Genomic DNA, 27,879 nt, shown 5'->3' with positions numbered 1-27,879 from the left:
GCATTCATTTATGAAGGCCACAAACCCATTCATCCACAATGCCAAAACGATCGGCCAATATAAAATATAGGAACAAATACAATGTGAGTATACAAACAACTCCAATATATTACATTATTTACTAAAAAACATTAGTTCTACCGTATGCTAAATACATTTTACAGCTAACAAACATCTTAAAGAAAAAGAAAAAAAAGGAAAGAGAGAAAAGAAAGAAAAAAAGAAAGAAACCAGACAAGTAATGTGAGATCTAGCACCAAGAAAACTCAAATCCTACACTTAAGAGATCTTCAAATGGTCCTAAAAAGGGGAAAAAAAAATACAATTTTCTTAACTACCACAACAAAAAGTGATAATTGACACAGGTAAATAATTCAGAGCAACAAACAATTATGTTAAGAAGTAACAACACTCATGGCTTACTTGAAATTCCAGCTTACAGCTCCATCAGGATCAGGTATTCCAGCATTATTAGTATTTTGATAACTCGAGCTCCAATTATCTTTTAAGGATTTCAAACTCAAGCCAGTGACTCCAACTGTACCAAGCATTGTAAGAGGAAATTGTGAATTTTATTTGCCCAATAAAGAAATGAGACGAGAAAAATAATTCAGGATGTAAGATCCAAGGTCAAAAATTAGATTGAAGAAAGGTTCACAAGGGTTCAAGTGCTACATTGCTCTAGTAAGACATTTATCAATTGGTCCAACCTACAAGAGGAGTTGATCTGACTAGATGAACACATGTGATGTTATTGACAATTTTCTAGAAGTTTATTTAAATAAAGGCAATATATTACCAATAATGTGAACACAACATTTATTATTTTCTTTTTCCTAGTCTCTCTCTTTTTGTCATTCCTTGTTTCTTTCTTTTCTACCCATATAGGTTATGTTTTCAAGGATTTTTTTGTAATAAAAAACAAGAATGTATGAGAGAACGATGAGGAATCCTCCCTAGATTTACAAAAGCTAAGCAAGAGAAGAATGATTGACCTACTCCAGTATACTTAAAGACCTATACATCCATATAGAACCAAAAGAGAAAAATCAATACAAAACCTCTCAATTGAACGAGGTTTTACACAGTTTAACATCCATGAGGAATAACAACATTTCAATCAGAGAGGATCAAAACAAATCTCCTCTCATTATTCAAACCCTTATGACCTACAAATCAAATGTCAGTCGAGTTGGACAACATTGAAAGGGATGTCCTTGAATATCGAGGTACTAAGAGGCCTAGAAAGATGAATAGGAATGAATTAGATCCAAATTCTCTTTGAAGTCCTCTACTTGCCCTCAAAAATTCCAACATTTCTTTCCTTCCACACAAACCATATCAATAAAAGAAAAACAATTTGTCATAAGGCTTCACCTCTGATGGAGCTCCCCAAAATTTCATATGAGATGGTCATTATATCACATATGCTCCTAGGAGGAACCCAATCCAAACTGACTAATTTGAATAGCCTTTTCCATAGGCCCAAAGTCACCAAGAAATGTAAAAAAAAAAAAATGGTTGACTATCTCCACCCCTTAAGCATAAAATGGTCATTCAAAGATAAGGGATTTATAAGATCTTCTTGATTGTAGCATGTCATTGGTGTTTACCTTCTTATTTGCCACTAGCCAAGGAAAGGCTTTGACCTTGATGGGACTTTAGATTTCCAAAAAACTTTAACTGTAGAGAAAATAACTTTGTCAGTAGGATTGAATAAGGCTAAGAAAAAAGACTTTACCAAAAATAATCCTAAGGAAGATAATGACCAAGCTCTAGTATTTGGAACGGATCATGACAAGTGTGCACGAGTGGGAGAGGACATGAGTCTTTCAAGATCCTCTAAGTCATTGAGGTTATGGCAAAAATTTAGGTTCCTAGAAAAAAGGGAAGAGAAAGTCAAGGATAGTTGAGATAGGAAGATTTCTAATTGTGACAACTTTCAAAGTCCTATAAATTGATAGCAAAATGTTTGATTGCTCCCTCAAATCTTCTCAAAAACGAATTCTTGCCCCATCACCAACCATAAAACGAGTAAATCTAGAAAAATCATGAAAAACTCATGTAATGACCTTCCATGGAGATTGGTGTGACCACTTGACTAGAATGTTAGTGTTACATCCATTGGATTGTGTCCACTAGATGCTCAAAATAACCTAGTGCTAAAGAGTAGAACTTTCCCTTAGAAACCTCCAAAGCTACATCCCTAAAAGGGCACAATTCTTCAAAGAAATCCTCCCAGAGCCTCTTCCATCCTTGGCTTGCATGCTAGGTCCTATTTGATGAGGTGGCCTCTCTTATCCTCCCCCACCCATGATCAATGAAAATCCCTTTGCAATTCTCAATCTTAGATGCGACTAAAGATGGACTCTTGAAAAAATGGAGGAAATAACTAGGAATATATTTCGTTTTTTTATCCAAAAAAAAAAAACTAGGAATATAAGACAAACAAGACTAAATTAGAGTTATTCTTTTGCCTAATGACAAAATAGCTTTTTTCCACCCCTTCAGACTTCGCAATATGATATCAATCATTGGACCCTAAAAAGTACTTGCCCTCAGATTCTCACCAAATGGAAGACTGAACACACATACTCCCAAAAGCCTAAGCTAATGGGGAGTAGAGGTAGTCTTACATATAAAGCCCAACCAATATTGGAAATCAGCCAATGTGGGACATTGGACCGTCCGTCCTATGTTAGACATCTATGCTCAATTGATGATGCCCACATCCGCAAGCACAGGGAGAGTTAGGCCAAACCTTACTCTAATGCCAAATAATGAAAGACTCTATATGCTCCCAAAAGTCTAAGCTAACATGGGGGTAGAGGTAGCCTCACATGTAAGGCCCAACCAACATTGGTAATTAGTCAATATGGGACATTGGACTTCCATCCGTCCTATGATAAAGACCTAAGTAGGATTAAGGCCAATCAAAGACACTACATTTAAAAATTTCTCATCTTGCTTTGGAAAGTCCCCATCTTTTGTTTCTTGCCAAAAAAGTGAATGTTGATGTATTAGTCTAGGTTAGCAATTTTGTTCCATTTTTACATTAAGTTTGATGTATCTTACCTCTAAGGGTTTTACCAATTATGGTTGACCTCGAGTTGATCCAAAGTTGGTTATTCTTTTGAGGTACGTATGCATTTGAAGTAATTAGAGCTTAAGGAATGATTATGGTATGATAGTGAGGTGACAATTTTGGATAAAATATGAAAAATAAAGTCTATCAAAAAAAATATATGAAAACTAAAGGTTATAGATTTACTTGCAAATGTTCGATTCATGATATTTTACATCAAAAGAGTTTCTAGGCAACTCTCTAGGTGGTTTTTCCCTTTTACCCATGGTTACATCTCATTGTTTTTAGAAGATTTAGGAATGGTCCAAAGGTAGTGTGATTCGACAAGGAACAACCATGCTTGTCACCTTATAGGTTATTTGGTTACAAAAAGAATGTTTGGATGTTTGACAATAAGTTGAGGTCCCCACAACCTTAGTAAGAAGTTTTATATAATCATAGTTTTTCTAAGGATAGTTACTAAAAAGGTTCAATGGCACTCTTGTTAGCATGATTTTGCTTGATTACAAAGGAATGTATGAGTTAGCATGTATTAGGATGGGGTTTCGGAAATATGGAAACCTTGAGATTGACAGGTGCTCATTGAAGAATCTACATTAAATAGGAATTTAAGGGTCTTCTTAGATATCTTAAGGATAATGCAAATAGGACTTTCTCAAAGATAGGATTCTGGCTTTCTCAACATTGTTTTGAGGGATCAACACCCTTGATTCTAAGTTCTGAGCATGCTCTTCCTACCACACTACTTTGGGTTTTGTATAGTAGACTTTATTTATGAATCAAAATCACTTTTGGTTGGATTATGGTCACTGATAGGTCTATGAAATTTTTTTAGCACATTTGCTGCTTTATTATTCTTAAAATGGGATTTTTTTTTTTTTTTTTTTTTTTTTAGTCACTTCATGCAGAGTTGGACTTGGTCTGGAAAATGAAGGCAATTCCATCAAATTCAAAGGTCATTAGTTTGGAGGCATGAGAGAAAATATAGAAAAAGAAAAGAAAAGAAGCAAAATTTTGTAATTTGAAACTCTTTTGCAGTACATAAAACCTTGATAAACAAAAATGCCCAATAGACCACTAGTATTAGTTTCCACTATTTTCCCCAGCAACCAAAAGGAGGGATTTAATGTAAGCAATGTATAATTAAAAAAAATTAAGAAAAACCAAAAAAAAAAAAAAACTCACCAGCAGGGTGATCCTTTCTTGCCAAAACAGCCCCAACAAATATGCAGAACAAGGAGAATAAAACAGGTATAAGGAAAGCAGGTGCAACCCGATTGATCATCTTAACACCACCAAACACAATAAAGCATAGGATTATCGTCACAACTATCCCATAGACTTGCAGGTCATGCAAATTTGGACTTGGTACGGCCACTGCAGCTTCTGTGCCATTAACTTTTGTGACAACCTCTGTATTGCCAACACAAGGGAATAAAAAATAAACAAGCAGTCTAAAATAACTCTAGTTTGGTATCTTACAGTTGCATCCTTTGATTATTACTACAAACTACTGATTCCAACCAATAACATTTTGGTCATCCATAATATATACCAAATATAAAACTAAAACCCACACAAAGACAAGCAATACATGGGAGTCAATCTAAGGCAAATGCAGCACACACAGATGATCAATACATGGGAGTCCATCCAAGGCAAATTTTCATAAGTGACCTCCATCAGAAAACTGTTATTTTAGTAACCCCTTTCTTTCTTTTTTTCTCTTTTTTTTTTCACTCCTTTTCTTTTCTTCTTTTCTTCTTTTCTTTAAGAATAATCCAACTTTTCCATATCTTTTTTCTTTATATAATATAATTTAATGAAATAGTTGTTTCTCACCCAAAGGAAAATGGCTACAACCCTGCAAGAGTCTACTTATTACAATTATTGAAATGGCCAATAAGTTTCTTTCATGTGACAAAAAAGACATACAAGACTCATTTACAATGTTCCCATATTGCAAAATTTTCACTCAACCCCCTATATATATATATATATATAATAGTAAGGCTGCTGGCTGGTGTTTGATCGGAGTTACTGTTACAATACTTATAATAGTTATATCACAAAATTGTAATAGCTGAGGGAACAAAAAGAAGCCAACCAGAAAAATCAAATTTGCCAAAATTCCATAATTGTCACCAAAAGCCAAAAGTGAGTTTCTCAAAGGATTGGTTTCTAAAATGAGAAGGTTTTAAATGTCAACTTTTTCTATTTCTTGATCATTACCTCCAAAAATCCCAGCACCTGGCAAGGCATCTAAGAAGGTTTCTACAGCTCCCAGCACATAACTAGAACCACAAGCAAATGGAAAGGTAAGGATAATGACATTAGTACAGCATTAATAGTTGAGCCTTCAACAGAATATCACATTTATGCAAGCATCATTTTTGTGATCATCATAGCCGTCAAACATGCAAATACCCATGTCATCATAATCAATTTCAAATTCACTCACAGAGATCCAGCTACTGCATTCCCAAGGAAGAAACATAGTCCAATGCTAACTCCAACTTCTGGACCAAGGGCACGACCAATGAGATAATATGGCCCCCCACCCTAGAAACAAAGATGTCAAGAAAATAGATTGGTATCAATTAATACAAAAAGGACAACAAAAAGAAGGAAGCCTAAGCCAGTAAAACAAGAGTTATGAAAGCAACAAGAAACAAGATAACAGAAGAGCTAAAGGCAGAGGGCTTCAAGGCCCCCCACACCCTATCAATCAGATCCAAAAAGGACAGGCTCTCCTCTCATAATGAAATGTTAACCAAACAACAGAGATTTTAAAACTTTTTTTTTCTGTTCCTACTTCAAACATTCGCATCTCACTCCAAATAAACAGAGCAAAGCACAATTAGTCCATACTTCAAAATTTCCTCCTCTTCCTCACAAATCTGCCATGTCATCTGGCAAGAGTTTACCATACACTCAAGTCACCTAAAGAGGTATGAACACCATACATTCCCATTTATGGGGAACTACATTTTAAAGAAGGGGAAAATAAAAAGGAATGAAGAGCCATCCTTCAGTCTATGCAATAAAAAGAAGAAACAGGCAAGAAAACAGTGACAGAAAACAACAAAGACACCAGGCGCTCAAGAATATAACAAGAAGCCATGAAACTCAGGGTGAAAGAAATCCTCCCATAAAAGACTCCATTGATGAGGCTCACCAGTCAATTTGCTAATGCATTAGCAAATCTAGGCCCAAATATAAAGAGCACCCATTTCCCTTCAAAAGTTAACGATCCAACAAATCCAACCCTCCAATGTCTAGGTTTCAGACCCTTACTAAGTTGATGCGGAATTAAGGCTTCAAGTGGTGGCACCTTGCACCCATGAATGCTTATGGCATATGGGTTGACATGCCATGCTTAAGACAAGGTGACAAGTGGGGAGGGTTGCAAGGCTGAAATGTGTCAATGTAAAGAGATGTGTGCTAGGTGGCGCCATGGTGGTGACTTGAGGGTGGCAGCAAGCAGGCATGCGCACATGTAAGGCAAAACCTGAGTAGCATGGCTCAGCCAAGATTCAAGTATGGGATTTCAATGAGTTGAGATTTTTCTTTCAAAGGGAATGCCTAGAGGAGTTTTCAAGTGGGAAAATAATTTTCAGATTTTCTTCAATTTTAAAAAAACTGTTATACTTGCAAAAGCACTCATGGGGTCTCCTCCTATCAAAAGGGAAATTGCTTAAAACGCTCTTTAAGAAGGGGGTGACTCTCTAAATCATTTATTTATGTTCTGCTAGTAGATTTTTGTAACCATTTCATTGTTCATCTGGTAACATTCCTTGTTAAGGAGTTTTTTTCTCTTGTTTTGATCAAATTTTTAATTGTGAAAGGATATCTTGTCATTCTTGATCTTTATTTTTTTATAGACAAAAGCTTGTATTAAGAAGTGCCAAAAAAGGAGGTGCGCCCAACATATACAGACAAAATATACAAAAAACAACCCAAGCACTAGGAAAAAAAAAACCTAGAAAAAAGCAAGACTAGCCACAATAAAGTATCTAAAGTGTTTTTTATCCAAAAAAAAAAAAAAAAGCAAGAGTTTGGGAAGCAGTGGACTATCAGAAGTCCTATGGAGTCTTGAAGCCAAGAACTTGTGTCTCCGAGAGCGTCGGGTGGTGAGGCAAATGGGCCCGATCTAGCCATTGTTCCTTTTGGAGGGGTTTTAGAAAGCCCATTAGTGGAGACGATGGCCCTTCAGGTGGAAGTGGGGGACGGAGAGGAAGAATGGAGCTCCAGTTGCCTTGCGAAATTTAGTCACTGCTTGGGTATGCCGACAGTTGGGTTTGAGGAGGAAATCCTATACCTGTTGAGGAGAATGAGGGGGAGAATTGAAAAGAAAAATCATGACAGGGAGAATAATAAGACAAAGTCTTCGGTGTCAAAATCCAGTAGGGAATGAAAGAAGCTGGAATGGACGGTAAGCTATAAAAGAGCTAAGTTGGCTTCCAATGAAGGCAAGTTTGGAGGAGCTTCAGGATCAGGGATTAAATGAAGATAAAGATTTTATCTTGGAATGTTAGAGGGGCAAATGATAGTGAAAAGAGGAAAATCATTAAGTCCATAATAAAATCCAATAAGGTGGACGTGGTGTGCTTGCAGGAGACTAAAATCAAGGATATGAGTACGGGGATTGTTCGCAGCCTTGGGGTGGGAAGACATATTGATTGGAGAGCAATTAACTCTAAAGGGGCAGCTGGAGGTGTTCTGGTGTTTTGGGACAACAGAGTGGTTGATTTGTTGGAGGTGGAAGAAGGGATGTTTTCAGTGTCTTGTCTGTTCAAGAATTGTATGGATGGGATGAGGTGGGTTTTCACCGGAGTTTATGGGCCGGTGTGCAGAAGGGACAGAGAGGTTTTTTGGGAGGAGCTTGGGTCAATAAAAGGGTTATGCAGAGATCCTTGGTGTGTGGGGGGAGACTTTAACATGATCAGATACCCGGAAGAGCGCAGTAGGGGGGGTGAGTTATCTGCATCAATGAGGAGATTTACTGAAGTGGTAGAGGATTTGGAGCTAAGGGACTACCCCTTACAGGGGGGTCTCTTTACTTGGCGAGGGGGGTTAAACAATCAGTCTCAATCTAGGCTCGACAGGTTCTTAGTTACAGATGAGTGGGACAGAATGTTCAATGGAGCCATGCAGGGGATTCTTGCTAGACCAGTTTCTGATCATTATCCTATCCTACTTGAAGGTGGAGGTTTGAAGAGGGGTCCGTCACCTTTCAGATTTGAGAATATGTGGCTGGAGGAAAGGGGGTTCATGGATCAGATGAAGAGGTGGTGGGGCAGTTTAACTTTTACTGGGTCTTTTAGCTTTGTTTTGGATGCAAAATTAAGAGCCTTAAAAGGGCTTTTAAAGACTTGGAATAAAGAAGTTTTTGGGGTAATTGAGACTAAGAAGAGAGAAGCTCTTAGCCAGGTGGTGTACTGGGATGCAGTGGAGAATCATTCAACTCTGAGTTTGGAGGATTGTGAAGCAAGGAAGGAGGCTAAGGAGGCTTATAAGACATGGGTGTTGAGGGAAGAAATTTCTTCGAGACAGAGATCAACGGAATTGTGGTTGAAGGAGGGGGACAATAATACTAAATTCTTTCATAGGATGGCGAACGCGCATAGCAGAAGGAACTGGTTGTCTAGGCTGAAAGTGGATGATTGTTGGCATACGGAGGAGTTAGATTTAAAAAATAGTGTGGTGGGTGCTTTTAAAAATCTGTATACTGAAGAAGGAGGGTGGCGTCCTGGTGTTGAGGAGCTGCCCTTCATGAGATTAGACAGCTGTGAGGCTGAGGGGCTGGAAATTCCCTTTACGGAAGGGGAGGTGTTTGCGGCACTTTCAGATCTTGGCAAGGATAAAGCCCCCGGCCTGGATGGCTTCACCATGGCCTTCTGGTTGTTCAGTTGGGATTTAGTAAAGGCTGAAATAATGGGCTTCTTCAAGGAATTTCACGAGAGGGGCAGATTTGTAAAATCTCTAAATGCAACATTCCTTGTTCTAGTCCCAAAGAGGGGAGGAGCTAAAGATTTGAAAGATTTCAGGCCCATCAACCTTGTAGGCAGCCTTTACAAGTTGCTGGCCAAGGTGTTGGCCAATAAAATTAAAAAGGTGTTGGGGAAAGTGATCTCAGAGTCTCAAAATGCCTTTGTGGAGGGTAGACAGATTTTGGATGCAGTGCTGATTGCAAACGAGGCTGTGGACTCAAGATTGAAAGACAATGTGGGAGGGGTATTATGCAAGTTGGATATAGAGAAGGCTTATGACCGTGTTAGCTGGAGCTTTTTGCTGGTTGTCCTTAAAGAGATGGGGTTTGGCGAGAGATGGATAAAGTGGATTGATTGGTGTATCTCCACAGTGAAATTCTCCATGTTAGTTAATGGGTCTCCTTCCGATTTTTTCCAAAGCACGAGGGGGCTAAGACAAGTAGATCCCCTTTCCCCTTATTTGTTTGTGATCGCCATGGAGGTTTTTAGTAGTATGATGAGAAGGGCTATTAGTGGGGGTTACTTATCTGGGTGGAAGGTGAGTCGTGGGAGGGGTGAGGGGATGCATATATCGCATTTGTTGTTTGCGGATGATACGTTGGTTTTTTGTGAGGAGTCTTCAGACGAGATGACTTATCTAAGTTGGCTTCTCATGTGGTTTGAGGCGTGTTCGGGTTTGAGGATTAACTTAGAGAAGAGTGAGATGATCCCGGTTGGAAGGGTGCTGAATATAGAGGGTTTGGCTTTGGAGTTGGGGTGTAAAGTGAGAGGGATCCCTTCTAGTTATTTGGGAATGCCCCTTGGGGCAGCTTTCAACTCTTTGGCGGTGTGGGATGGGGTTGAAGAGCGTTTTCGTAGAAGGCTTGCTATGTGGAAGAGGCAGTACATATCTAAAGGGGGAAGACTCACCCTAATTAGAAGCACTATGTCCAGTATGCCTATTTATTTGATGTCTCTCTTTCATTTGCCTAGAAAAGTGAGGTTGAGATTGGAGAAAATTCAGAGGGATTTTCTGTGGGGTGGGGGAACTTTAGCCCATAAACCTCACCTTGTAAGATGGAACTTGGTATGCTTGGAGAAAAGAAAAGGAGGACTAGGGGTAAGAAATTTATCTTTGATGAATAACGCCCTTTTGTGTAAGTGGAATTGGAGGTTTGCTAATGAGAGAGATGCATTGTGGAGGAGTGTAATTAGCCTTAAGTATGTCGTAGAGGAGGGGGGCTGGTGTACTCGGGATGTGATGGGAAGAAACGGAGTTGGTCTTTGGAAAGCAATTAGGAAGAAGTGGGGGTTGTTTGATGGCAGGGTAGCTTTCCATTTGGGTAATGGGCAAAGAGTGAAATTTTGGAAAGACAAGTGGTGTGGTGATGGGCCTCTTTGTGAGTCCTTCCCATCTCTTTTTTCCATGTCCATGTTGAAGAATGCTTGGGTTTCGGAGGTGTGGAATCCTGTTGGTGATGGGATTGGTTGGACTCCTCTCTTTGCAAGGGCGTTTAACGATTGGGAGATTGATTTGGTGGAGCGGTTGTTGCAGAAGATCCAAGCTTTCAGGGTTCAAAGGGAGGAGGAAGATAGAGTGATATGGACAGCTTCAAATAATGGGGTTTTCTCTGTTAGATCCCTTTATTCTATGATGGAGCCGGGGGGCCTTTCTTTGTTCCCTAGTGAAAGAATTTGGAGGGCAAGAGTGCCTCCCAAGGTAGCTTTCTTTGCTTGGGAGGCTTCTTGGGGTAAAGTTTTAACACAAGAGCAACTTCAAAGGAGGGGGTTCTCTTTGGCAAACAGGTGCTTCCTCTGTTTATCTGAAGAAGAAACAGTGGATCTTCTTCTACTGCATTGTGTCAAGACGCGGGTCCTATGGAACCTCCTTTTCTCTCTTTTTGGAATATCTTGGACTCTTTCGTGTATAGTGAAGACAACCCTTCTTGGGTGGAATGGAGGGTTTGTGGGAAAAAGACGCAAGAAGGCTTGGCAAATGGCGCCTTTATGTATTTTTTGGTCAGTTTGGAAGGAGAGAAATAGGTTAGCGTTTGGGGATGAGGACCTTTCGCTTCAAAGGTTGAAATATTCTTTTGTATGTAATCTTTGGTTTTGGGTCAGGGGTTCCCTAGCAGAGAGTCATTCTTCTCTTGTAAGTTTTGTAGACTGGATAGGCTCCTAGTTAGGGAAGGTGGTGTGTATACTCCCTGTATACCTAGAGGGCACCGGTTTTTGGTGTTTCCTCTTTTCGTTTAATATACTTCTTTTACTTATCAAAAAAAAAATGGAGTCTTGAAGCCAGGAACATTTTCTTCTTTATCTCCTCTTCTTCATGAGTCCTAAGCAAGGAACACTGACTCATTTTGGTGGCTAGGGCTTGTAAAGGGTAGACAAAGATGAGATTGCGTACTTTTATTTTTTGATAGGTAAACAAGAAATGCATTAAAAGAGCCAAAAAGAGAGCACCAAGGTACACAGGACGTATACAACAGCATCCTTTTATAAAAATAAAAAATAAAAAATAGATCTAAAAGCCCAAAAATAATTTTAAAAAACGTGCAATTAATTGTGCACTTGCCTAAGGCAGGGTATGCACCTTGCACCAAAACACAAACAGTGCACTTCGGCCTAGGGGAGACACCCATTGTTGTTAACTTGTAAAATTTATCATGCATCATTTTTCTTTTTTTTTTCTTTTTTTTTTTGATAGGAAACGACAAAGGCATATATTAATATAAAGGAAAGTACAAGAGAAGGATGAGGAATCCTCCCACCCAAGAAAAACAAAACTACAATGAAACAAATGCGAAAAAATACAAAGTAGGTACAGACAACTGCTATAAGTTAGGCCAACCCAATGGAGTTGCACGCCGCTAACCAATCAAGGTGTATCACATTAAGGGGAATCCCCTTAAAAACCTTAGAACAAGAAACCCAAAGAGAAGCAAGGAAATGAATCATGTCCCAAAGGTTCTCTGAATTCCTTGTTTTATCCTCAAAAATCCTTGCATTTTTTTCCCGCCACACCACCCATAATAAAGCAATGCACGCAGTTTGCCATAATACAATCCCTCTCTTAGAAGATCCAAAACCATTAAAATTGGTAGATAGCATGTCAAAGATGCTCCTAGGAGGGACCCAATCTATCTTTGTTAACTGAAATAATCTGTACCACAACCCCATCGTCAGAGGGCAATGAAGAAAAAGATGATCTACTGTTTCTCCCTGCTTCATGCACAACATGCAAATGTCGGGACTAAGTGCTTTGTAGGGTCTTCTTAACTGTAACATGTCGTTAGTATTTACCTTCTTGTGAGCCACTAACCAGACAAAGGACTTGATTTTGAAAGGGACTTGAGAATTCCAGACTAGCTTGCCATCATTTTTCTATTTTTCCAAATCATGTATCATAATTCTTTTTATATAGTGAAAAATAACTAGAAAAAATACATTTATATGTGCATATATGTTGGAAGCATGAACTATAAAATAATATATAACCAAGTTTATGGCAGATAGTAGGACTCAAAAGAGTTTAAACTATACCATACCACAACCTCCAATAACCCATGAAAGCAAATTTTGCATCCAAAGATATGAGACTCAACATATGCCAAGAAACTCTTGCTGACTGACATTAGAATGGGTCAAAAAAACAGCAAACAGATTTTTAACTCTTTCTGCAGTGAACTCTCTGAAACATGGTTTTGCAGGAAGGAGAAGATTTTTTGAGGTGGAAAGAAAGAATTTTGAAATCAGTTTTGAAGGCATTCATGGAGGGAAGTGGATTTCCATCACTGCAATTAGTCGAGGTGCTGTTTTCTTTGTGGCTTTTGATAAGTAAGAGATTATTTGGTTTTTGGAGCAGCTAAAGAATGCGGAGAGTTCAGAGAGCTCCTTGGATTTCAACAGTAAGTTCAGGAGAAAGTCAAGGACCCATCTGTTAGAGGTCTGTTTTAACAGCAGAAGAAGGTTCTTAAAGCTGTCAGAGTTCGCTACAAATCAACAAACTATATTTATGGTGATTCCAAAAGAAATTAAAAGAAGAGGGTGAGATATTTTAAGTTCGAAGATATCTTTAATGGGAAAAAGTTCATCCAGTGATTTTCTAGTTAGGTTACCAGAGGTAATGCCAATGGCGAGGTTACAGGGCAGTCAATATGGCTTCAAGTGGTCTTATGCTAGTGTTGTGGTGGAAAAGGGTCCAAGGAAAGGTGCAAATGTCCCAGTAGGAAAATGAGCTAGAGCTGTGATTTGTGACAGCAAGGACAGTATAAAGGATTGGTCAGAACTTGGAAGGGCTATTGCAAGATTTCTGGGTCTGAAAGGTATGGTGTCTGTTTCACCTTTCTTCTTCTTCAAAGGATTATGCTTTGTGGATTCTGTTGGAAGAGCTCATTGCCTTCAAGAGCTAGGAATCGTTCCAATGAAGGAAGGTGCTGTGATTTCCTTAAGGAGGTGGTCACCAAGAAAAAACATGGTGGTGCTTAGAAAATTTAAGCAATGTTGGATAAAGTAGCAGTGCCTTCCATTCCATTTATGGTCTGAAAATCACCTACATCATTTGTTGAAATGGTGGGGACTAACAGAAATTGATCATCAATCCTTCAAATTAGTTGATCTCTCAAAGATCAAGATGAAAACGGAGCTGAAAGCAAAAGTGGTGTTACCTGTGCATATATGCGAAAGATGGGACATGGAGCTTTACAATCTTTTTTTTTTATCAGAAACGAAGAAGATTATATTAATAAAAGAACAAATATAGGAGAGAAAAAAGAGACAAAAGAAAGAGAAAAAAAACCAAGGGAAGGATGAGAGGTCCTTCCTACACAAGTACCAAGGAAAAACACCCAACAATAGAACTCTAAAAACAAAAGAAACCCCATCAATCTTCAAACTCTTGAAACGCAAACCCCAATCCAATTGAGTTGTAGAATGCTTAGAGGAACTCCTCTAAAAGCTTCAGTACAAGAAGCCCATAGAGAAGAATAAAACCGGATCAAATCCCAAACCATCTCTTCCGTTCTCCCTTTATCCTCAAAGATCCTATTGTTCCTTTCTTGCCACACCATCCAAATCAAAGTAAGGCAAGCAATTTGCCAAAGTGTCTTGCCTCTTAATGAGTTCCCCAAGCCTTTAAAAGAAATAACCAACATATCCTCAAGGCTCCTTGGAGGGACCCAAATCACACCTACTAGATTGAACAACCTGTGCCAAAGTCCAATGGTAACGGGACAATGAAGAAAAAGGTGGTCAATCGACTCTCCATTTCCTTTGCAAAGAATGCACCATTGAGGACAGAGGGCTTTGTAGGGTCTTCTCAATTGCAACTTGTCATTAGTGTTTACCTTCCCTTGTGCTACTAACCAAGCGAGGGCCTTAACCTTTGAAGGGACTTTTGAGCTCCATAAAAACTTGGCCGGAAGGAACATTAAGGGATTTGAAACTTTTGACAAGGCATAGAAAAAAAATTTCACTGAAAACGAGCCTGACGAAGACAAAGACCACACTCTTGAGTCTGATGAAGAAGGGGAAAGAAGCACAGAATTAAGGGAGGACATTAATCTCTGAAGGAGATCAATTTCTGAATCCGTTAGATTGTGGCGAAAGTTAAAATTCCAAGACAATGGTAAGGAATTGCCAAGGACATTTGAGACAGTGAGGTTTTTCACAGAAATAACTCTGTAGAGATCAGCAAATTGAGAACACAAAGTTTGGTTTCCCTACCAAAGATCTTCCCAAAACCGAATTCTCTCCCCATTGCCCACCACTAGGCGGACAAAAGGAGAGAACTCCTGGAAAACTTGAACAATAGCCTTCCAAGGACATCTGTGAGACCATCTAACCACCATGTTGGCATCCTATCCGTTAGGATGTGTCCCATATATACTCGCAATAACCTTATGCCAAAGACCGCTCCTTTCTCTAGGGAACCTCCACAGCCATTTCCCTAAGAGGGCACTATTTCTCATAGAAGTCTTCCCAAAGCCCAAACCTCCCATCTCCCTTGGTCTACTAACAACCTCCCATCTGATTAAGTGATCTTTCTTCCCTTCCCCAGCCCCAGACTAAAGAAAATCCCTTTGCATCTTCTCAATCTTTGAAGCTATAAATACAGGGATTTTAAAGAGGGAGAGGAAGTAGCTAGGGATGTGAGACAGACAAGACTATTTCTCATGGAGCTTTACAATCTCAATTTCAGTCATCAGGGAGGAAAAAGAAGAGCACTATTGCAGGAAGGAAGATGCAGTACAACATGACTACAGCAGGTGGCAAAGTCCAATCATTTGGACAAGTGGCAGCAACAGTTTGAATCTTGGTGATAGCTGTTCTCCACATGCTTTTTTTTCCAATTCAAAATTAAGGCCAAACAGAGATAAAAGCCCACTCAAGGAAGGTGCTACCAATAGATAGAACAAGGCCCATTTCTTTCCAAAAAGGTAAAGCCCATGAAGAGTGGAGGAGACGCCCAAAAGAGTAAAATAGATTTTTGTCTTCTAAAGTCCATGTAGCTGTCAAAACAAAGGCCAGGGCCCAATTAGTTGGAAGCCCAAACCATGGAATGAAGAGGCAAGCCCATTTTGACTCCAGAAAAGGAGACAACTCAAGTCCGTGTTTGTGTAGTGAGGCCCCTTTGTCTCTGGTCCTCCAAAAGGTCACGAATCTAGTATTGCATCCCCTCGAGTTTTCTACCACTGCAATCATGTAGGAGATTGCATCACAAGAATCAGGTTCAAACATCCCTATTTTCATGTGAGAAGCATGCCTCCACATTTCAAAGTTTCGAGTTCAAACTAAAAATGTTTTCCAGGAATCAAAGAGGACCAAAGAGGGTACGGGTCTACCATAGCTTGTGACGACGAAAACATCAAAGAAGGCCATAGGTCCTTTAGGAACTAGATGGGGTGTAATGTATTATCTGAAGCCACAAGACATGTAATTGATCGAGTATTGCTTCCGAAGAGAGGGGGCAAGGATGGTCTTAGGTCAAAAATGATAAGGGCAAACACTAGTAAGGTTGAGGGTGGAGGAGGTATTCTTCGTTGTGGTCTTCCAATCTAAGTATTTCATTCTAATACACAAATCAATGTAAATAGCCAAAGTTTAGATAGGGCTCCCAATTTGCCTCCTCTCTCATTTACACCAGTTTTGCGGTCTCCACCTTTTCGTCTCTAGCTTCTAGGTTCATTCTTGGCTCTCCTTTATCCCCATTCATAACCTCAAATGGCCTTGTTTCAGTATTTGTCTCTAATGTTGGCAATCCCAATTTCGAAGGTGCAAAGTTCCCTATAGCTTATCCTAGCCAAGAGTTATAGGCTACCACCTAGCGGCTCTATTAAGATTCAATCCCCAATTAGAGATTAACCTCTAGAAACACTTCCTCCTCAATAGAAGGCTTTCACATAGAGGGTCTTTCACCTAATAAAATGGATAGGGTTTAGTCTGTTTTGGCAACTATGAACATCAAGATGGTCAAATATAGCGAGAATAATTTCCCAAGAACAAATAGCAAGGTGCGCCACTCGAGTAACGTCTATTTTAGAAGGAAGTTCATATATGTATCTAGGGCATTGAGTGATTCCTAGGTTCTAATTCTGAGGTTTTTGGGCCCTTAGAGTATCATATGAAAATTATTAACTAAAATATTAAAGGTTTAGATTCTAGGAAGAAAAGAAAGATCGTTAAGGATTTTCTTTGCCATGAAAACTTGGATTGTGATGCTTCATGAAACAAAAAGGGAGTCATGCTCCAAGAAACAATTAGTCATGCTTATCCCACATCCCTAACTTTTTTTTTTATCAAAAACAAGAGATGCCTTAATTATGAATAAAGAGTTCATGAGAAGGATGAGCAATCCTCCCCATAAATACACAAACCTAATCAAAAGAAAGAACTCCTCAACCTATACAAGGAGATATTTACTAAAAGATAGATCACAAAAGAAGGTACAAAGATGTCATCGCCTCAAACCCGGCTAAGCTCCTCTCATAATTGGTTCAACCCTATTAGCGTACACACTGAATGTCAATTGAGATGAATGACATTTAAAGGGATTCCTTTAAAATCAATAGTACAAGAGGCCCAAAAATAAGAAAAGAAGTAAATCTCACATCCCCAACTATTTCTTATCTCTTTTCAAGATTCCAATGTCACTAGCAGCTAAGATTGAGAAATTGCAAAGATATTTTCACTAGTTAGGAGTTAGGAAGGGTAAAAAAGATCATTTCATTAGTTGGAACCTAATGTGTAACCCTAAGGAGTCTAGAGGTCTGGAATTTGGGTTGATCTCTCTAAGGAATTATGCTCTTTTAAGGCAACGACTTTAGAGGTTCCCTAAGGAAAGTTCTGGCCATTTGCTTCAAGTTATTTTGAGCATTTATGGTACACATCCTTATGGATGGGACATCAACATTATAATCAAATGATCACATAGGTGTCCTTGGAAGGCTATTGCATAAGTGTTCCAGGTTTTTTCAAGTTACACTTGTTTTGTAGTGGGTGACAAGGAGAAATCACTTCTGGGAGGATCAACCTTTGTGTATTTTCATGTACTTATAGAGTTGTCACTGTTAAAAATCTCACCATTTTGACTATTCTTGATCACTCTTCTTTTTCTTAGAATCTTAATTTTTATCGCAACCTTACGAATTCCAACATTAAGAACCTTAAAAGACCAATGTCATCATTCACTTGTGTGCACTTGTCTTCATCTACCATGGATGTGAGAGCATGATCATTAACCTCTTCAAAATTATTCTTAGTCAAATCATTCTTCATGGCTTTGTTTAACACACCAAATATTGCTTTCTTCCCCCCCCCCCCCCCCCCCCCCCCCCCCCCAAAAAAAAAAAAACCAAATTTATATGGAAATCTAAAGTCTCATCTAAGGTCAAAGTCTCTACTTGGTTAATGGCACACAAGAAGGTAAATACCAACTACATGCTACAATTGAGAAAGCCTTTCAAATCCCTTAGGCCTCATTGGTGTGTTTTATATAAGGGGAGTGAAGACTCTATTGATCATCTCTTTCTGCATTGTTTGATAACTTTAGAGCCTATTCGCTAATCGTGGAGCAATTCCTCTTGAGGTTGCAAGGGTGGAGGGCGTGCAAGGATGTGGAGGATAAGTTGGTGTGGATAGAGGGGAGAAATGGAAAATTTTTTGTTAAGGAATTGTACAAAGAATTGGAGTCAGGAAGATAATTGGTTTTCCCTTCAAACGCTATTTGGAAATCTTGGGTATGGCCCAAAGTGGGAGTCTTGGCATGAGAGGCCACTTGGAACAAGGTTTTAACTTTGGATCACATCCAGAGGAAAGGGTGGGCGATAGCTAATAGATGTTTCCTTTGTTGTAAAGAGGAGTCAGTTGATCACTTATACATTGCAACAAGACAAGGGTTGTTTGGCATCTTCTATTTTCACTTTTTGGTGTGCCTTAAGGTTCTACCTTCCTCAATGGCAAAGACACTCATAAGTTAGCACGGGGCTTTTGTGGGTAGGAAAAGGAAGGTGTGGCGAGCTACTCCCTTGTGCCTTTTTTGGACAATTTGGAAGAAAATGAATAATAGGGCATTTGAAAACCAAAAACATATTGTTCGTAGGATTAAACTTAACTTTTTGTGTAATTTTTGGGTGTGGTCCAATTTGTTTATAACACATGAACCCTATTCTATGGCAGCTTTTATGGACTGGATAGGGTCTTGTTGAGGGGTGCAGTTTTTTTTGTTGTTTTTTTGTTTTTTGGGGTCATTTTTGGTGCCCATTGTATACTCCTTGTATACTTTGGAGCATTTTTTCCGACGCTCTCTTTTAAATATGCACTCTCTTTACCTACCAAAAAAAAAAAAACTTTAAGGCATATTTAGACAAGCCAAAATAGATGGGATTCCAACCAAGGAATTGATTGGCCCTCATATACAAACACCCTAGACCAAGACCACAAATTACAAATAAAAGAGTTTTTCATTCTTTGGATTGAAAGCTCCACATTATCAAAAACAATCATGTTCATTTCCTTCCAAACTGTCCAAAAGATACATAAGGAGGCAACCTTCCAAGTCTTTTGGCGATTTTTTCCAAAGAAGGAAGCATGTCACCCAAGGAGTCTCTCTAACCATGACACACCAAAGAAAGTAAAAAGCAACTACAATAGAACTTAGTCTTTACACAATGGACAAGAATGTGATCAACGAATTCACCTTCATTATAGCAAAGAAAACATATGTTTGCCAAAAAACACCCCCTCCTCTAGACCTAATCCAAAGTTAGGTTGTCCCCCCACGTCGCCTCCCATGCAAGGAAGGCCACCTTAGGTGGCACGCACAAACTGCAAATGATGCTCATCAGAAACAAAACTGGGTCAGCAGCTCCGAAGCAGAATAGAGGGATTTGACCGAAAACTTACCGTTTTTCAACTCATTCCAAAGCCACCCTATCTTCCTCATCCCTATAAACCCTTTTATGTTGAAGTTTCAGCAGAAATCGCTCAAAAGATCCCACTCCCTTCTTATCGCTTTCCATAGTCCAACACCATGTCCATCCCTCACCTCGCGACAATGCTAATTTTCATCTTCACCATACTTTCCATTGATAACTTGTTTATAAAGCGCCCCCTTTCTTCAACAAAACACCAACTCCATTTACAAAACAAAATTTTGTTCAGCACTAAAAGACACCTCACACACAGACCCCCCTTCCTTTTACTTGAGCAGGCATCCATCTACCTTACTAAGTGTAGTTTTTGCACGAAAGCCCCACCGCCCCACAGAATATCCCTTTGGATTTGCTCTAATCTTAATCTAACCAGCCTCGGCATGAAAATAAAGACATGAAGTAGATAGACATACTAGAAAGAGTGTTTCAAATCATAGTAAGTTTCTCTCCTTTTGAGATGTATTGTTTTTTTCATATAGCCAACCTTTTGTAGAACCTCTCTTCCAACCCATCCTAAGCTACCAGAAAATTAAAAGGGGCCCCAAAGAAAGAACCAAGTAAGAAGAAAGGACAGCACCCACCTTACAACCAAACTCCAAGGCCAAGTCATCTAAATTATCCATACTCCCTAAGGAATTAACTCACTTTTGTCCAAATTGATTCTCAAACTCAAAATGGCTTCAAACCACATAAGCAACCAACTTAAATAAATCATTTGATCCTATGATGCCTCACAGAAGACAAGAGTGTGTATAAGGAACTGACAATTGAGATTTTCTTTAATTGGTATACAACAAATGTTTTAGAGCCAAGAAGCTAACAATAAAGAGTTTGTGAAGGACACTTTTTTTTATTTTTGATAGGAAAATAAAGAAAATCATATTAATGGAATGAAGATGGGAAAGAGCTTGTACAATAAATTTTCCAACACTAGTCTCTAAGAAAAAGGCACCATTCCTCCAAAACATAATGATTAGAATTGTAAACAAGCCTTTTCTCTTATTAAGGCTTAAGAAAATAATCACAGAAAGATCATCTCATAAGCAATGATAGTGGCTTAAGAATAAAGAATCCAGTCTACCTTCATTGCACCATTAGTTGCGATAGCACTCAATGATATCGAAGTCAGGAAAGTACACAAACCACAAAAGGACACCAGCAAAAGCGACTGACCAATGCCTGCCATACCAACAATCCTGTGATTTTCACAAAGAATGAAGCCAGTTTAGCAAAAAAGATATCATGTTGACTTTAATCATATGCCAAAAGAAAGAGACATAAAACAATAAAAATAATAAATTAAAAATCCAGCCGAGTTCACATAAATATATTTTTACTTTTAATTCTGTCCTTCCCTTTGGTGTCACCTGGACATCTAAACTTCCCAGTTTGGCTAAGCATGTTTTAGGGAAATTTTGTCTATTCACCATCTAGAAATTTGTGTTTTACCATAAAGCATGATACGCATATAATCATTTCAAGAATTCTCCCTTCCCCCTTAGCATAGCAGGTTGAGGCAGAATTCATATCTTGGCTTAAAGGCATACTCCCTTTTTTATATGAAAGACGCACCCCCCTTAGAAACCCAAACCGAGGCTCACAGGCCACTTGACAGTCAAGTAGCTATTTAGGTCCAACAAAATAGCTATTTAGGTACTTGCTTGTTCGGTTTTCAATTCCACAATCTGTTAAACTACCTAATATTATAATTTTATATCTAAAGCTGGAAATTTTTAAAGTACTGACTTGCCAAAAAAGGGTTTCAGTGGCATTACCTACTGCAGCAGCCACAATACCCAGATACCATAGTGCAGTACTGTTCACACAATTAAGTAAGCTGCTAGCACCTTTCTCCTGAAGGTAGCTCCTTTTGGCTCTTATTACCCAGATTGTAGCTGATGATTGAGCTGAATTTCATTTAAGCAGCAAGGATTAATTGTTATTAGGCTTTATATGTCCATAAAGGGTATCTCCCCTTTGAAGCACTAATATTTGAATACCAAATTTGCAGCTTATGGGCAATCATCTCTCCTTTGAAGCACTAATATTTGAATTCAAAATTTGCAGCTATGAATCTTTGTTTAGAAGGCGGAAGCACAAGGAACTGTTTCTTGCTTTCTTTCTTCATTCTGTCTTTTTTTTTTTTTTTGCCAAACCACAAAAAGTATTCCAACAGCCCTGTCTTATCCTGCTCCCAAAATCCTATTCTACCACTTTCTACTCATCCCTCAGCTATTTTACACTACAATTAAAACCCAATCAATCAAAATAGATGTGATATAAAAGCATCTTAATCAATTTGATATTCAAAACTATCTTAAGCATGCAAGTTCATTAAAATTTTCAATTTCTGAATTCTACTACCATGATCATAAACACCAATCTCTCTTAAGTTTTGCAGCCTTCTAAGGTCATTACATGACCGGCAATAATCTTGTAATCTTGTATTGCTAAATATTATTATTAAGTATTGTACAAATGTCTTGTGCACAGTAATGTAAACAAAAGAAATTAATTTCAACAAAAAAGCATCAGGCAAATGAGATTTACCAAGAAAATCGTATATAGTAGATAATTCCTAAAATGTTTTGCAAGCACGGCACAAATACTCCCATCAATGTCCCTAATTTGAGATCATTAGCCTGCATGATAAATATATGTCAAAAACATGAAAAGGTATCTACACATCATGGAAAAAGAGATCCGCATGCATAAGCTTTGATTACATTGTCAATTTTCAAGCCCAAAGGAACAATAAGATGCGTTCAGACAATAGATAAATGACAAGAAGCTTATGTAACGATTGGGTGGATATGCTCACTTACATGCACTATATTCATTTTAAGGGCATACTTTGCACTTTATATTAACACCCCCCAACCCCTGGACCAAATAAACCAATGGAAAAACCAAGGATTATACATTCAACAATAAATGACAGAACCTCCAAGAACCTTCCCTTCCCAAACAAATTTATGAAATAATCATTACAGAATCTTCTTCCTTTAAAAGACGTCTAATGCCTTCCACTAAAAGGTGTCTAATTCAAAAGCCATCTGCTAGGGTGAGGCTCTTCAAAAGCGCTAACAGTTCAGCTTCAATGATAATCCAAAGTCCACTAATTTGGAGAAAGCATACAATATCTCATCCTAGCGGTCCCAAAAGCTACCCTTAATCTCGACTCCACCTCAAACAATGAGAAAGCCACCAAGAACTTTCCATACTTAAACAAAGGCATAAAATAAGAGTTACACAATTTCTTTATATTAAATCGCTCCTAGCACCCAAACAAAATAACAAGATGAGACCTTTCAAAGTGCTAAGGGTTAAGCTTTGATAGCCACCCAAATCTTAATATGGTAGATCGATTGACTTATAAGGGCACTAGTTCACTTTAGTCTTTTATAGAGGACTTTTAATCGCCAATCAGGGTTCTTGTGCTTCTATTTACTTTTATTCAAATTTATGTTCTTCAAAACCTCAAGATTATCCTTTTGGTTTTTGGGCAAGTATCTGGTTTAAAAATCAACTTAGAAAAAAGCATCATTTCGGGTATTAACACTAGGCAGGAACTGTTGTCTAGTTTGGCTTTGGTTTTGGATTGCAGAGTGTCAGAGTGGCCTTTGTCTTATTTAGGCCTTCCTTTGGGAGGGAACCCAAAGACAATAGGCTTTTGGGATCCAGTGGTTGAGAGAATTTCGAGGAGGCTGGATGGGTGGAAAAAGGCCTATTTGTCTTTGGGAGGGAGGATTACTTTAATTCAGTCTTGTCTGTCTCACATCCCTAGCTACTTCCTCTCCCTCTTTAAAATCCCAGTATCAATAGCTTCAAAGATTGAGAAGATGCAAAGGGATTTTCTTTGGTCTGGGGCTGGGGAAGGGAAGAAAGATCACCTTATCAGATGGGAGATTGTTAGTAAACCAAAGAAGATGGGAGGTTTGGGCTTTGGGAAGACTTCTATGAGAAATATTGCCCTCTTAGGGAAATGGCTCTGGAAATTCCCTAGAGAAAGGAGCGGTCTTTGGCATAAGGTTATTGCGAGTATATATGGGACACATCCTAATGGATGGGATGCCAACACGGTGGTTAGATGGTCTCACAGATGTCCTTGGAAGGCTATTGCTCAAGTTTTCCAGGAGTTCTCCCCTTTTATCCGCCTAGTGGTGGGCAATGGGGAGAGAATTCGGTTTTGGGAAGATCTTTGGTGAGGAAACCAAACTTTGTGCTCTCAATTTGCTAATCTTTACAGAGTTATTTCTGTGAAAAACCTCACTGTCTCAAATGTCCTTAACAATTCCTTACCACTGTCTTGGAATTTTAACTTTCGCCGCAATCTAACGGATTCAGAAATTGATCTCCTTCAGAGATTAATGTCCTCCCTTAATTCTGTGCTTTTTTCCCCTTCTTCATCAGACTCAAGAGCGTGGTCTTTGTCTTTGTCAGGCTTGTTTTCAGTGAAATTTTTTTTCTGTGCCTTGTCAAAAGTTTCAAATCCTTTAATGTTCCTTCCGGCCAAGTTCTTATGGAGCTCAAAAGTCCCTTCAAAGGTTAAGGCCTCACTTGGTTAGTAGCACATGGGAAGGTAAACACTAATGACAAGTTGCAATTGAGAAGACCCTACAAAGCCCTCTGTCCTCAATGGTGCATTCTTTGCAAAGGAAATGGAGAGTCGATTTACCACCTTTTTCTTCATTGTCCCGTTACCATTGGACTTTGGCACAGGTTGTTCAATCTAGTAGGGTTGATTTGGGTCCCTCCAAGGAGCCTTGAGGACATGTTGGTTATTTCTTTTAAAGGCTTGGGGAACTCATTAAGAGGCAAGACACTTTGGAAAATTGTTTGCCTTACTTTGATTTGGATGGTGTGGCAAGAAAGAAACAATAGGATCTTTGAGGATAAAGGGAGAACGAAAGAGATGGTTTGGGATTTGATTCGGTTTTATTCTTCTCTATGGGCTTCTTGTACTGAAGCTTTTAGAGGAGTTCCTCTAAGCATTCTACAACTCAATTGGATTGAGGTTTGTGTTTCAAAAGTTTGAAGATTGATGGGGTTTCTCTTTATTTTTAGAGTTCTATTGTTGGGAGTTTTTTCCTTGGTTAATTTGTGTAGGAAGGACCTCTCATCCTTCCCTTGGTTTTTTTCTCTTTATATTGTCTCTTTTTTCTCTCCTGTATTTGTTCTTATATTAATATAATCTTCTTCATTTCTGATCAAAAAAAAAAACCATACAGACATTCTGATAAAAAAGAAAAAATAAAATAAAACATCATACAAACATTTTTCATGTTTATTTACGGATCCCTCATCCTACTATATGCCCATTTCTCTACACGACCGTAATCCCTTTACCCTTATTTTCTGTTATTCTCTGGTCCTTTCTCTTGTTATTCTCTGTTTTTCTTATCTCCTCCTCTCCGATTGTCCCCTCTGCTCTCAAACATAATAATGATCTTTAAATAATAAAAACAAGAATAATGAAAATCATAGTAGATTATTGCAACCATGAAAAATTGTTGACACATTCTGAACAGTATTACCCAATCCATTTGGAAAATCAGGAGAAGAAAACTCATGGGAAGAATGGTGAAATGCTGAAAATCATTGGCATACCTTGGAACGCCCAGGTGTATTCGAAACATCCTCGCCATCTCTAGGACTCGAAGGAGCTGCAATTGCCTCCCCTGTCATACTGGAATAACATTAAAATGTAAAGTGAAAAAAGGTTCTATTAAGATCAGAATGCAACACTTGAAACTGTCTAAACAATAAAAAGCAATCAATTACCTCTTAAGACCTAGAATATTAACAAGAGAGTCAAAACCGAACAATTCCAATTTGGATTCTCTTTCAGAACCATTGAGTTCTTCATGATTAGTAGATGACTCTTCTCTTGCATCAGAACTCATGTTTCCCTGCATGCTTATTTTAAGGTTCCTGCCATAGCATAAGAAGAACATATAAATACTCAAAAGATGACATACATAATTTCTCTTAAAAGAATTCAAATATATAAATCATAATATCCATTTCATGAAACTTCTCTGCAATGCTGTAAATGAATTGTTTATAAACATAAATATATCTATGCATACAAATTTCTCTAATTGTTTTCTCCTCTTGATTCTTGCCCTGTAGATTTGATAATGTGGAACATTAGATACCCCCTAACCACTCTAAGACGAGAAGGCATGTGTGTGTGCAATTTGAATGCACATAACAATGTATTCTTATCACCTCCAATGTTACCTACACTACCATGGAGCGCAGCCCAAAAAATAATAATAATGATGATGATGATGATGATGATGATGATGATGATAGGTTGGAGAAAGATTGGATCTTGATGCAACAATTACAATTAATCCATCTGACCAGGCTGCTTTTAATTTCAAAATTCATTTGGTTCCATTTTCTATAACCAGTCTCCCTTTTCAGTTGCTGGGGTTAAGAATCAGCATGGTGGACTACTTAATTTCACTTATGTAACCTGGGGATCTTTTTTTTTGTTTTTTTTTTTTGGCCCAAGTAACAGTGCCCGGGAATTTCTTAAAATCCCCAAGAAGTTTTGAACTCCATACCTTTCTAGACTGAAGTCTCTTCATGCTATATCATCAAACGAACAGGTCATTCATGTTAATAAGCTTCCCCTTACATTAGCCTGAAACCTAATTTAACACTTGTAAGCCTAGCACCAAAATTCAATTCATCCTACTGTTACTCCTTCTATTTGATCCTGGCCAAATCTCTATTTCACCTCTACTTTTGCAAGTTGAATTTGTTTATAACTTACCAAAAGAATCTGCGTTTATTAATTCAATCATGAAGTATATATTTAGTGTGCAATACTATATCTAATCGAATTTTACAATATTGCTGGCATGATCCGTGCAAACTACATCCATCTAATCAGACATGTGAAACAATTTTGTCTCATGAACACAAAAAATAAAAAAGTAAATAAATAAATAAAAAAAGAACTAGGCGAGCCTATCGCCCCGGCCCGGCACTCTAATTAACCATCCTTTTATCCTCAATTTCCCGAAAATGACAGAAAAATAAGATGAATTCAAACTGGATGATAAATAAAGCAGATTCAAAACCTCATTTTTCTTATCGTTCTTCAGTTTTCCACGACATGCATTTTCTCAACCGGCTAATTCAAATCCACAGACCTAGAGGGATTTCTCAATCAAGAAACAATAAAACCGAAAAACCTATCCGCCTCAGTGGAGCCAAGTTTTCTCAACAAAAGAACCCGATATTCAAATTCGTTTTGCCTTCTAATATCCTTCCTCCGTTTTCTCAGCAACAAAACGGAGGATCAGACCAAACCGAAAATCAATGTAGAGAGAGAAATAAAAAGAAAAGAAAAAGAGAGAAACCATACGTGAAAGGTGATTGAGGGACGGGGAGAGAAGAGGAAGATCCGGAATCCAAAGAGGACATTTGGAGAACAGCGCGGTCATGCGAGACGACTGGTCTGTATTTGCGTCCGCTTTGCCCGCCGAACTCGTCTTCCGCGTTTTCAATGTCTCCGTTGTCCATTGTCGGATCTCTGGTTTTTTTGCAGATTCACAGATCTACCTCTCTATATATATGGATTGATACTGAGATTTCTCGGAAAGATCTGAGAGCAGCCACCACCGAAAACGCAATTTATGTAAGAGAGAAAAGAAGAAAATCACCTGAACATATAAAATTAAAATACAAACGAGAGAGTGAAAGAAAATGAAATAGAAAATATTAGAAATAGAGACTTTTCGAATTGAAACAGAATCGACGAAGAAAATTCAGATGTCCCCATTTTAACAAAATCAGATATTGTGCCCACGCGCTGCTCAATCGCTTCTAGCCACACGCCATTCCACGAAATGTCCAACTTTGTAATATATATATATATATAATCATCCATAAAATATCGATATAATTCGATTTTAGGAATATATAAAAAATATATCGATGAATATTTTAATATAAACAAATGAAACTAAATATAAAAAAATGGAACTTAAATTGTACAAGTAAAACTATCGAATTATCGAGTTATCGATGTCTTTTTAATATATATAAAAAATACATTTTTATATTATAATAATACCCATAATTTATATACATATATAAAATTGTATTTGATTTAATTATTTTTGCTAAAAATAAAATTTTTCACTTTAAGCTGACTTATTTTGAAAAAGGTATTAAGATGATTTAGCATTACTAATAAGATTAATTATTAGTTGAAGTCATGGTAACTACACACTTCATTTATGTAGGTGAGGACTTAATTTTATGATGTCATTTATCATATTGTTAATTTCTTTTGATATAGTAGCCATGAAATATAAATTTTTACAATTGGAAGTTCTAATGCAATTATTAGGATGTGTTTGAT

At 38.1% G+C, this 27,879-nt stretch overlaps 1 protein-coding gene across 3 annotated transcripts in view; it reads right to left on the bottom strand.

Moving 5' to 3' along the window:
- The window catches only part of CCC1 (cation chloride co-transporter 1), a 54,865-nt gene extending 27,509 nt beyond the window's left edge, over positions 1-27,356 (bottom strand). The window contains exons 1-10 of one of the 3 annotated variants that reach the window (XM_010657419.3): positions 27,248-27,356; positions 26,878-27,117; positions 25,275-25,424; positions 25,101-25,179; positions 22,041-22,132; positions 20,572-20,686; positions 5,547-5,647; positions 5,318-5,379; positions 4,271-4,498; positions 424-538 (exon numbers count right to left, since the gene is read on the bottom strand). In XM_010657419.3, the coding sequence (XP_010655721.1) occupies positions 424-538; positions 4,271-4,498; positions 5,318-5,379; positions 5,547-5,647; positions 20,572-20,686; positions 22,041-22,132; positions 25,101-25,179; positions 25,275-25,424; positions 26,878-27,035 (1,100 nt within the window). In that variant the 5' untranslated portion in view covers positions 27,036-27,117; positions 27,248-27,356. Of the gene's footprint in view, positions 1-423; positions 539-4,270; positions 4,499-5,317; positions 5,380-5,546; positions 5,648-20,571; positions 20,687-22,040; positions 22,133-25,100; positions 25,180-25,274; positions 25,425-26,590 lie in introns of all 3 variants that reach the window. The other 2 variants (XM_010657421.3, XM_010657418.3) reach the window with 2 other exon arrangements.
- Between the last annotated feature and the right edge of the window lie 523 nt (positions 27,357-27,879).

The sequence above is a fragment of the Vitis vinifera genome, chromosome 10 (genome assembly GCF_030704535.1).
Source record: "Vitis vinifera cultivar Pinot Noir 40024 chromosome 10, ASM3070453v1".
Classification (NCBI taxonomy): domain Eukaryota; kingdom Viridiplantae; phylum Streptophyta; class Magnoliopsida; order Vitales; family Vitaceae; genus Vitis; species Vitis vinifera.
Note: the sequence above shows the minus strand (reverse complement) of the source record. Positions and strands in the feature narration are given on the sequence as shown.